General features: G+C 41.7%; 1 protein-coding gene across 1 annotated transcript in view; it reads left to right on the top strand.

The window, feature by feature from the left end:
* The window catches only part of LOC141006275 (uncharacterized), a 101,471-nt gene that overhangs the window by 69,808 nt on the left and 19,265 nt on the right, over window positions 1-12,398 (top strand). Inside the window, exons 13-26 of the mRNA XM_073478426.1 lie at window positions 1,215-1,268; window positions 3,352-3,396; window positions 5,081-5,134; window positions 5,403-5,447; window positions 6,710-6,763; window positions 7,097-7,150; window positions 7,751-7,804; window positions 7,894-7,947; window positions 9,025-9,078; window positions 9,227-9,271; window positions 10,987-11,040; window positions 11,129-11,173; window positions 11,258-11,311; window positions 11,405-11,458. Of these exons, the coding sequence (XP_073334527.1) occupies window positions 1,215-1,268; window positions 3,352-3,396; window positions 5,081-5,134; window positions 5,403-5,447; window positions 6,710-6,763; window positions 7,097-7,150; window positions 7,751-7,804; window positions 7,894-7,947; window positions 9,025-9,078; window positions 9,227-9,271; window positions 10,987-11,040; window positions 11,129-11,173; window positions 11,258-11,311; window positions 11,405-11,458 (720 nt within the window). The remainder of the gene's footprint in view (window positions 1-1,214; window positions 1,269-3,351; window positions 3,397-5,080; window positions 5,135-5,402; window positions 5,448-6,709; window positions 6,764-7,096; window positions 7,151-7,750; window positions 7,805-7,893; window positions 7,948-9,024; window positions 9,079-9,226; window positions 9,272-10,986; window positions 11,041-11,128; window positions 11,174-11,257; window positions 11,312-11,404; window positions 11,459-12,398) is intronic.

Here is a 12,398-nt window from a genome sequence, read left to right as displayed (position 1 = left end):
ACTGTATTTACTGTACACTAAAGCAGCCATAACCAAATTATTTATATTGGCAAAGATCAAATAACTTCTTTTATGCGGTTGGAGTTGCTCATAGTGATGAACCCACAAAGAAGGATCACCCAACCCTGCAGTCTCCCTCGGTGCTAAGGAGCTTTATTGCATATTTTAGCTCGATGTTTTGTTTTTACTGGTCCTCAATTTTGCTGTTTTGTTTTACTCTCAGTGCTCCCATAATTTCATTTTTAGACGCAGCAGGCAGTTGTTTTCCTTAAAAAAAAAGCGTAGCTTCAGAACACCAAACGGCAGACAAAACAGATTTAACGACTAGCTGGTGGTTTCCATCTCACAACAGTCTCCTGTCTCATCTCTGCTGTTTCATCAGTGGCTGAAGAGTATTGTAGTTTATATTTTTTAATAATGTTTCCTTTAATTGCGAATTAATTATTGAAGGTTAGTAATTAGCATTTAGCAGCTAAAGAGACAGATATTGCCCTCAGGAGTTGACAGGGATGAAACATAGAGTGCTGCAGGGATGAGTCGGAAATGTTAGCATTTTTGTACTTCCTGTTCCTTTTTTGTTCTACGACATAAAATACCCCACGTTTTGCATCAAAAAAGCGTTGTGTACGTGTGGTTGCTAACACGTGGCTAACTGACACTACAGAGGTGGTTGGGGACGTCTTTACAGGCGAACTTTAGCTGCAAACTATTCCAGCTCTAACTTTCTGACTTGCAGAATGAGAATGTATAGTATAGTGTAGTAGGAAGCTTAGGGGTTGTGATGTCGAAGTCATGCGACCGCGATGTAGTTCGTTTACAGTTAGCTTTTTACTTCTGACGATTTCATTTACGGTTCAAAAACCATAGAAGTGGTGTTCATCTGTGATCTGTATCATGCTGAACAAAATGTAAAAGTTTCATAAACTTTAGAAAAGTTTTTTCTGCAATAATCCAAAGAATTGCTTTTTGACAAGGGAATCGGATGCTAACTTCCGGGTTCAAGCTACAAAAATCCTGCAGCACTCTATGTCGCTGCTTATCTGGTGGGTGTGTAAATACACAACTCTTTGCTAAGAAGTTCTCCCTAGACGGTATGATTGTTGTGTTAATTATAGGTTTAATGAAGCAGACAGCACTCTTTAAATTTATTGGATGTCTCAGTTTTTCACTTTTTGAGTGCAGCGGAACATAAAAGTTACTCTCTCTGTCCTCAGGGGTTTCCAGGGGACTTTGGGGAGAGAGGACCACCTGGACCCGATGGAGAGCCTGTATGTCGCACACTCACAGTCACACGCCTGAATACATAACCAATCCGTTTGCTCACACACACCAACACGCAGCCCTCCCACATACACTCACACAAATGGAGAGCAGTGGTTTCGCTCACACGACCACCCCCCTGGTGTTTTAGTACTGACATTTTGGCAGCGCCGGTGAGTAAATCATCTGGCAGTCCAGCGGTTCGCCTCTGTTTTTTCTGTTTTATTTGAAGTTAGTTTTCTGCTCTGGACAAGCTTTACTGCCGTTAGGATTTAATTTCATCCCATGGCTTCCTCTGTTGTAGATAATTTTTCTTGGCTCTCCGTTTTAAAAACCTGCAGTAATAAAGAGGGGACCAGTTAGCTTTCCTAGCTTTCATATGCAACCTTTTCCATTTCTTCTCTACCAATGTGTGAACTGGCCACCTACACATATATGCAGTGTTAGGAGGAGGTGTTATCCAAGAATAGTAAATGATGTAACAGTGTCGTTTTGAGTAATTGTTCCCAATTAAGAAAGGATTGGTCAGCAAAGACTGTGTGCCAGTCTGTCGCATGCTCGTGTCCGTATGGAAGGCATCAAATTAACTGATCGTAGCATTTTTACTATTTTTGGATATTCACTAAAAATCTGAAAAATGTAGCACTTCGTCAGTCAGAGTGGAACGCTCTAAAATAAAAACATAAATACATCAGCTAGTCGCTCTTTAACAAACTCTGAAATACTTAATAAACATAATGAACAGGAGAAAAACTTTTCTCTGACTTTTCCAGTGGTTCAGTCTGGTAGATGATACAGCCCTGCTGCTTTTCTTCTCCCTGAGAGGAGGGAGTGTGAATTATGCATTATTATGAGAAAAGAAAGTTATGTGCTTTTCACTTCTCCGGCAAAAAAATCTAGGGAAAGATGTCTCTTCAATTTTTTGGGAAATAAAATGGCAGGGAAAAGGCAGAGCATCCCTGTTTTATCTGCTATGAATGATTAACAAACAAGACTTTACAGTCATGCTGGCAGCTCTGTGAGGCTTGAATTTGAGCTAATTGCTAACAGCAGCATGGTAACATGCTCACACTGGCAATGCTAATATGCTGATGTTCAGCAAGTATAATATTTACCATCTCCCCTTTCATAGATTAGCCTCATAAAGGATAAGTTCACCCAAAAATGAAATCTCACTCATTATCTACTCAACCTCAAGCCAATAGAAAGTCAGGGTAAGTTTCCTAGTCCACAAAACATTTCTGGAGCTTCACAGCTTAACAGCGCTGCAGCATCCTCCTGAACAACTGAAGTAGACTTCTTTCAAACTGTAAAAAAAAAAAAAACTGAAAAAAACAAACATAAAATGGCTTGAAAAGACATTATTTACACCCTTTACGAGCCAAAAAAACAAAACAAAATAACAGCGTTAGCAGCCGCTGAGCTAAAAACATTAGCATGCACCCTGTCTGAATTGGGTGCACAAGCTCGACCATGTGTCAAGGGTATAAATATCTTCATTCTAGTCTCTTCAAATCAATTTGGGAACTTATCCTTTAGCATTTGGTAGCCATGAAGGCAGTAGATGAAGAGTCAGGAGTCATAACGATACACCCTCTTGGAACCATGCATGCTTGTACCAAATCATCTGGTAGATGCTGAGATATTTCACAGGATGAGAATAATTTTTGATCTCCTGGTGGCACTCGAGAAAAAGGTTGGCTCGACAAAGTCATTAGGATTCATCCTCTGAGGACCAAGAATGTCTGTACAAAACTCTATTTATTTATTTATTTTGTTTTTTGGCGGGAGAACGAACCTGCAGATTTGTAAAAGCCACAGTGGGACGATGGGCTCACATCCCCCTCCACCTTCACCCCAGACTCACACACACACACACACACACACACACACACACACACACACACACACACACACACACGCACACACACACACACATACATGCACACAGCCCCCTCTCATAAGCTGTGATGAACACTGAGCCACTCTTCTGTGCATGTTTGTTTAAAAAAGAGCCAATAACCCCAGAAACTTGCTCCTTCTCCCTCTCTCCCTTCATCTCACTCACTCTCTCTCCTCCTCTCTGACTAGGGTGAGATGGGAGCCCCCGGTCCAAACGGAGTTCTTGGGCTTATTGTGAGTAGCAATTCGTGTGTGTGTGTGTTTCTGTGTGTAGTCTGAGTGCTCTCCTCACTTTCAAACATCCTATTTTCTCAGACACTTATTCCATAAATACGTAGCTGCAAAGGACTGTATTTAAATTAAACAGAATATGCCTGCTTAATTGAAAAAATGCTCTCAATTAGCTCTCATCATCATTTACACTGCCAGACACTTTTGTGGGAAACCAACCACCCTCTGTATGATCTCTACCACTGTAAACATATTTAAAATAGTGAGAGTGGATGGAATCCCAGACAAGTTATTTTGACTGTCTGAATTTTTTGCACCTCCCACTTCCTCTCATTACAAACACGACACGATCCACTGTACGATCAATCAAACAAACCCTAACAAAGCATGTTGTTTTCCTCTTCAATCTCCCTCTTATTAACTATTTTTGAACAGGAACTCCCCCCCTGCCCACCCATCACCTTGCCCTCCACGCCTGCCCGGCCCCGACAGCCACATAATTGTGTCTGATTATAACGTCTCCCTGGTTTCTCTTGTCGTGTCCCGTCTTCACCCATGGCTGCTGCTCCTCCCGGTCTATTCTAGGCCACCGGTGGTGGCAGCAGGCCTGTAATTGGAGGACTCTCTGATTACAGCTCTGCTCTGAGCTCTGTGTCCTCTGCATCCATCTGACTGACTGTGCTGTACAGTACTGCACTGAGCTACACTTCAAAGATATAAATATACAAACACCCTCCTCAAGGGACTGGGGTGAAGGCAGGCCACTGTTGAAGAAGGGAAAGTGTTATCAGGACAAAGAAGAAGGACTTTTTTCCGTGTGTCACGTACACACACCGCCTTCCTCTTATCCTGCTTTGATATGATGGAGGTTGTGAAGGTTGTTGCACTGACCAGGGATTGAACCTGGGAGCCCCTTGTGGCGGGCATTTATAATAAATCCTGGAATCTGAATTTAATTCAAACATTATAGAGGACAATATATTGTATTTCTTCATGCATTTCTGCAATTTGGACAGGTAAGCATGAAATATGTGTCTGATAGAGACAGTTAAGTGTCAGTGGGCCCTCTAGAGGCCTCTGGCGCCATAGAACATAAAACAGATACTGTTGTTTTTTAGAGGCATATCACTCCACTTGAATCCTGAGTTAAACTTATTAGAACGCTTATTAGATTTTCCCAGCTGAAGGAGAAGAAACAGATTAACCTTCCAACTCTTTTTTCGCGGTACGTGATCCAGTAACATCCCCTGTCACACATACAGATGCTGCCGTATTCACAAAGAGACAAATATTTAATACGCCGAGCCAACGCCACGCTGTAGGTCTCTACAAGAAGAAAGTGCAGAGCAGAAGAGAATGAAAATGTCACGTCAAGCAGCCATTCGTCACATTCGCATCATTTGATTCAGGCTTCACACGAAACACAATCTTGGCGTCGGACTGCGACAAATTCCTTATCTCTAGAATTTGGTCGTATATTATTCACCCATTGTTTTGTGACTGATGGCAGCATGGATAATCTGGAAGCAAGACAATGAAGCTTATTCTTGCTTTCACCGAATGCCAAAGTGAACTGAAGTGCACTCATTGTATCTGTTTGTCTGAGCCATGTGTTTATCTGTACTTTATGCATATGATATCATTGAATCTGAATATGTTTCTTGTTTGTCCCCTGTTCTGGCATCAGGGTGATATGGGACCTGTGGGAGAGATGGGCCTTCCAGGACCTTCTGGACTGAAGGTAATCTTACACAAACACACAGGAAACTGTTAACTTCAATGTATCTTGTATTCTCTTATTTGGACTGACTTTTACTTCAATTCTGACTTATTTAAAACAAGAGAATGGCCAATAAGCCATAAGTCTTTGGCAATGTCTGAAAAAAGCTTAGGAAATCTGCCGGCCATTCACCTCCTCAAAGTTTAGCGTGTTCCATCGAGGGTTGATTTTAAGTGAGGTTTGGTTTGGTGGGGTCCCTTTCTAACTCATCTGTTGGTGCTTGTTCCAGGGGGTGCCCGGAAATCCAGGAGAAGCAGGACTGAAAGGTGATAAGGTGATCTGAATATTCATGTTATTGGCCTGTGTTTGAACAGCATGTGATGGATATGTACTCCTTTGCATCTTACTGTACTTTTGAAAATAGAGCATGCTTTCATTAGGTCCCACCTTCAAACACAATGACACACACTTCTTTTGCTCATTGAAAACATGATATTTGATAGCTTTCTCTGATTTCCACTAATATTAGTCCTTCCTATGTCATTTCTCTAAAATCTACCGTGTATTATGTACCTTCACCTGCCCTGATTTCATTTTTAGGGAGTAAAAAGAGAGGCCTTATGTTGAATAAGCGTACGAAGAAGATTGAGATAATGAAGGAAATATGGCTTTTCTAGTTAGTTATTAGAGGATACCACTCTCATATCTGTTTGTTCGTATGAAGCTGGAGCCAGGAGACTCTTAGCTTAGCTTAGCATAAAGACTGGGAACAGGGGGAAACAGTCCAGCACATTTCGGTTTTTCAGTGAATTAAACAAAGATAATACAATGGTCTATGTTTATAGGCAGATTTTCTGACCTTATGATAGAGCAAGGTTAGCTGTTTCCCCCTGTTAGTTAAGCTAACCCCCTCCTTCAGTGGGGGGATTCACAATTTAGGGGCCCACACAGCAAAAGCCTGTTCAACCTTGACGAGGGCGAGTATCGAGAGCTGCTTGAAAGCTTCTGAAACACAATCCCAAGAATGAACGTACATATAAAATCCCAGATTTAAGATAAGGCCAGCAGTACAATCTTTAAACCATTCTGCATTAGCTGTAGTCAGTTGATGTTTCTCCTCCTAAGACCAGAAAAATGTACAATTAGAATTGAGCCTGGGGCAGATAAAAGCAGAAATCACCTTCGTAGAAAAGATCTTGCTCCTTAATTGAATAAAACACGATTGCACCACTTTAAGTAACCTCTAATGACTGGTCTGAATAAAAGAGTACATCAACATTATGCACTGAGACCAGAGTTGGAATCAATAACTGACTGTAATTACTAATCTGTATGACTCTGAACATGTGGGTGTCAGAATTATTGCAGTCAGTGCCTTACGTAAGACAGATTGACACCACATGAAGTACTTGGCTTATGCAATGAAGTAGATTAATTATGTGTGTGTGTCATTAATGTACGGACTGGTAATTACTATTGTTTGTGGAAAACGTTGTTGATGAAGATGTGATTGATGAAGTAGAAACTTACCTTCCTACTAATGTTCTTCATTTCTCTTTTTTTTTCCCGACCATACCTTCCATCTGCCTGCATCAGGGTGATGTTGGGATTCCTGGAGAACAAGGGGAGATCGGGTACAAAGGAGACAAGGTAGAGCACCACTGCGACACATGTACAACACACACACATCCAGAGTTACACAGCCTTTGTTGTGCCTTCGTTAATGACTTAGCCAGATGTGCTGTGTCCATCTTGTGGAAATTCTTATGTAAATCCTCCTCATTTGTCTGTGTGTAAGCAAAATCCAATCCTTTTAGCATCATAGAACAGAGTGGTCCCAAGAGATAACAGAAATACTGAGCAGAGTCATGCATGTCTAATGTCTGTTTTTCCAGAAAAGAGATCAGGGTTCTGTTTTTTTGCTTCTGAATACTTGTCCGACTCTCTGTCTTAGTTTTTATGTGTTGTGTTTGTATTGGACAGGGCATCCAGGGCGCTCCAGGGTTACCAGGCATCCGTGGGAAACCAGGACCACAGGTTAGTAGAAATACAGTAAAATGCTGCGTTGTCTTCTTAAGGATTAAAGGTGCAATATATAAGAATTTTCGTATAAATACTAACTAAAGTAATCAACAGAATGTGAAAAAATAGCAGTTTTCAAATGATGACGTGTATGTTTTGTGTTGCAGAGATATCTATTTAAGTTAGCATGCTAACCACCTAGCCCCCACCAGTCCTGGTCCATAGCTCATTTGTTAGCGGTGTAAATACCAACACTCCCACACTGCTCTAAGCTCCCAGTCCAGACACTAGCTGCATGGCTATCTGAGCTGATTAGCTAACGGCAGCTACAGTTAGCAGCAGTTAGTGGTAACTCTGGTTATATGCTGCCCCTACTACATATTGCAACTTTAAGTTTATTGCATTCTTTTACTTTCTTGCTGAGAGTTAGATCAGCAGATCAAGCTGTCATAATAGGGCTACAGCCAGCCAGCAGTTAGCTTAGCTTAGCATAAGCTATGCTTAGCTTAGCATAAGCTAAAACTTAAAGCTGTAGCATTATATTAAATGGACAGATATTCAAGGGGTGACATTCATTTAAGACATTTCTCATGTTCTTGTTTGTCTTTGTTCCAGGGCAAGATAGGAGAGAGAGGCCCTGATGGTACACCTGGACCTCCAGGCCCAGAGGTTTGTATTTACATTGCTGTATTGAATGTGGGTGTCTGTGTGTCAGACGGACAATAGAAATCATTTCTTTGTTTGACTGATCATGACAGGGTTTCCCTGGTGACATGGGACCACCGGGAGAGAACGGCCTTGAAGGACCAAAGGTGAGTCATCTTAGCTGAGTAGATTATCAACTGGCAGATGTTTCAAAACACAAAACAGGACAGGACTTAGAGTCTAAAGTCATGCTAGCAGTAGTCTGACTCACCCGATGTAGACAGCTGGTATAAGCCTGTCATAGACAATTCCTTTGTGTGCCATTTTCCTCTGACATGAAGCTCAAACATCATACCGCTGTGTTCTGGGGTGTAAGTCATATAAACGTAAGCAATCTGATGAATCATTATCATTTCACTGCCTCCTGATTGATGAGCAACTTTAAAAAATAATGGATAGTTTAATCTGAGGGGACATCGGACCATATTTCAAGCTAAAACAACAGGTTGATAACCGATTAGCATCCAACAGCTAACGTTAGCATTCAACCACATTCTAGCTAACGTTACCATTTGATAAGATGCTGTTTGATGCAATACGATTAGAAAAGGTGTATATTAATTCAGATATGTCAACACACATCTTGGGGAGGTTTGTCTTAACCTGGAAGTGAAACACAGCATGTAATCAAACGATAATGTTAGCCAGAATGCTAACGAATGTGCCTCCAGATTTTCACTGTCCATCCTCTTTTCAGTTGTCGATCAGTTGGGAAGCTGTCAAATTAAAACGATTTGTCATATTATTTACGTTTATATGGCTTGTAACCTTATTCCAGCATTAAAATTTTCCAGTCTTAGGAAAATGGCCGCCGTGTGAGTAAGGTCTTTTGGGCATCTATTTCAGGCATTTCATTATGCTAGCTTGCTATGTTAGCACTCAAAGCAATGTACAGATAAAGCTGATGACAGTATTAGTTTTGCAGGTATTTGGTTATAAATCAAAGAATTGGCATTAACGGAAAGGTTCGACTCTCACCAAAGTCATAAGGCTTTATTCTCTTGGGACTGTGCCTGCACAAAATCCAGCCAATAGTTGTTGAGATATTTCTGTCTAGACCAGAGTGGTGGACCGACATTGCCTTCCCTAGAGCCACATAACTCATGCCTAAAAACATATGTGTAAATACTGCATTTACCTTTCCACATTAGCGTTTATTTGACGACTCCTTTTTACCCATCCAGGGAAAGCTAGGGGCCAGAGGTTTACCGGGGCCACGAGGGGTTCCTGGCTTGGAGGTAAGACTGTCAGACACCGCCCACATCAGAACGACCCCAAAGCGCCAAAAGGCATTAAAACTTTTACGGCACAAGGCTTCTCTTTGCCGAGGGCTGCTTTATGTCCCCAAACATAATTCATGCTAAGATCAATATCATCTGTTTCCAGGGAGATGAGGGCCCAATCGGACCACCAGGCCCAACAGGACTCGAGGTGAGTATTAGATAAACGCCTGAGGTTGCAGCGATCGCTGTTATTCACGTGCGTTTAGTCACAGGGAATCATTCAGTCTGCGTGTGCATTCATGTAAGTTTGTGCATGTTTGTTTAAACCGTATCCCACGAAGGACAAACCATCCATCATGTGCATCGTTGTGGTTTGGTTTCATTCCATATCCGTTGTATGTCTGTGGCAAACAAATCAAAGGACGAAGAAGCCTAAAGAGGGTTAGAAATATCACGCAGCATCTAAATTGTGAAGCTAAATTTGTTTGCATACTTTGCCGCACAGCAAGCCAGTTCACAGTCTTTTAGTTTGTAGTTTTCATAAGTAAACTACATATGGTCTTACTTTAAATCATGTGTGGCTCGCTTTTAGCCTCGCCTAAACTGTATGCAGTACAATTTAATTGCTTAATTTTAATCATGCATCCCAAAGTTTGTTGTGCCACTTTAAGAGTTGATGTGCAATTTATTTGAGGGAATAAAGTAGATTATGGATTTTTCATGGTTTGCATTCGATAGTTGTTCGGTCTCGTCCTGCCACAACAAAGGACTGCATGCAATCCATATTCTTGGCCACCAGGGGGTGATAACTGCCATCACCATGTTTATAGGTGGCAAGATTTATAGCTGCTATAAAGTGCTGGAAGATGTTAATGGGCCGCTGCAGAATTATAAGATTTGTTGACTTTATTTCTCAAATGCTTTATTGACTGACAAAGAAAATTGACCATTACTCTTTTTTACTTTTTCATAAAAAGGTGTAGCTGTTTTTCTTCATCAGTTCATCTTCACCCTCCTTCCAGTCACCCTGTACTTTCTTTGACTCCAACCCCCTCCGCAATGTCTCCGACCCACTCGCTCTTCTCATTCTCTAACCCCCTCATCTCCTCCTCCATCTGAGGGGAAGTGGTGTATGACTCCTTCAGGAGCTGTGATTGATCTCTGGCCAGGTGCCACAGGTCCTCCTACTGCTCCACCTCGTCCGTCTCCTCAACCAGCTGTCTTTTAGCTTCCCTGCTCTGCTCCGAATGACACCCTCTTTCTGCCTCTCTTACCATCTCTCACACCTTCTCAATTGCTCTCCATCCCTCTGTTGGAGCCGTTTCTGCTCTTTCTCTAAGTGTTTCTTTCTTCGGTTAATGCGGTCAATCGCAGACTCAAATCCAAATCAGGTGATAAGAAGTCCTGGTCGGCTCATATTAATTCTCATGTTACTGTAGGAATCTGCTTTTACTGTGTGCTTCTAAGTGAAATACAGTGTTCGACTGTACTGTCTTATGAAGGCTGCCAACCTTTCTGGAGTCAAACTTTGGAATTGTTGAGTCACGCAGTCTTTAGGAGTTTGGCTTACACATTTGTGACCCGCAGTTATTGCTGGTAAAAAAGCACTTAGCCCCCCTCTTAACCTCTGGAGTTACTGTCTGTGCAAGAGGAACATTACAGTCATTGAACACTTTCCCAGCCTGCCAAAATGTACTGTCAGCATTACCTGTAAACGCCATTACATATTTGGGCGGTATGTACTGTGCAGCGAGCTGCAACAGCTGCAGAGTGCTTCCCTGCTCCCTCTTCAAGCTGTCATCTCACAGGAAGCAGATCCTTTATATTCATTGGGAATTTATGATGAATGGTAATGATGCGTTTAAAGGCAGAGTGTATGTCTGTTATTCACTATTCATTTGTCTGTGCTGTGTCCTGTTTCAGGGTAGAATGGGCAGAAAAGGATTTCCTGGGAAGGTCGGGCCGGAGGGAGTTAAGGTGAATAAAAGTCAATACCTGTATCTATTTTTTTCCCTTTTGATTTTATATTAGAAACAAATGACCAGTAACATATTTGTCTCTGCAGGGAGAGACCGGCATCCCAGGAAATGTTGGAACCATGGGAGAAAGGGTAAGAAACCCTGACACAGCTACTTTCATTTTTTTCCAAATGTCTATCCATTCATCCATCCAACATTGAGTCCTTGTGTTTCAGGGCTTGGTGGGTTTCATCGGACCTGTGGGAGAGACAGGACTGGCAGGAGAGAAGGTAAAATAACTCGTTCTTTCCATGGTAATTCATTGTTAGAGGTTTGACACAAGATGGCCATGAAGACTGAATGTTATGCTCACGTATACTCAGGGGGACCGAGGAGAGATGGGCCATCCCGGACCACCTGGAGAAAAGGGATCCACGGTAAGACAGAGCGGATTTAAAGAGGAAATAGACAACTTATTCAACTTTCCCCCTTTCTAATGTTTCCCTGCAGTATTACTGTTAGCAAAATGGCTACCACTAGCAGCCTGTCTACTGTCCAAAGCAAAAAACAACCGCAAAAATCCCGAGTTGACATAGACACCCTGATCTCAGTGCTATGAAATGGCAGAGTAAAAAACTTTGTTGTATTAATACGTAGGCAGGATGTGTTGCTTACTGTTCTGCTAGAAAGAATGTTGTTTTGAACTGTCTCTAGTCCAGGTGGTAAGTGGAAACACATATCAGTGGAGGGACAGACACAATACCGGAGCACTTTCCATTAAGTTAATGCCTGTTTACCTCGGTAGCGATTAGGGAAGACAATGCCTTTTCCTCTTTTGGTTTCCTTTGTGCCATAATTTGACTTTTGTTTTTTACGAAAAAATCCAGCCCGCTGGCAGAACAAATAGTATAGCAAAAGTAAGCCTTAAATTGAACCAACCTATATGTCGATGGTGTCATTTTTCTACAACCATCAAATTTTGCAATCAGTATTTACTTCAGAATGATACGTTAAAGCAAAAAAGTTATCAACAAGTTTGATAAGAAGTAATTTAGCATAAATATGAGCTTTCTGGGTCTAGTATCATTAAGAAAATCCTAAGAAATGGCCATCTTAAACTAAACTGTGTGTGTTATTCCCATGGGAATACACTGATGTGTGATATAAGGTCAATGCACAAGGACATGCCAAAGGCGAAAGGAGGTACATCACCCACCATGGACCATTTAGGAGCATGTTTTCTAAGCAGTGGTTTGGCACTTGGCAGGAGGCCTTTAAGTGGAAAAAGTCGTAACGTTGGTTTAAACAAAGGAAGAAATAGTTCCAAGGGATCCCTTCCAATCATTTGCCTCCTTGACGGTGTTAAATGGCCGCAGG

The sequence above is a fragment of the Pagrus major genome, chromosome 12 (assembly GCF_040436345.1).
Source record: "Pagrus major chromosome 12, Pma_NU_1.0".
NCBI lineage: Eukaryota > Metazoa > Chordata > Actinopteri > Spariformes > Sparidae > Pagrus > Pagrus major.
This window is presented reverse-complemented; position numbering and strand designations above follow the sequence as displayed.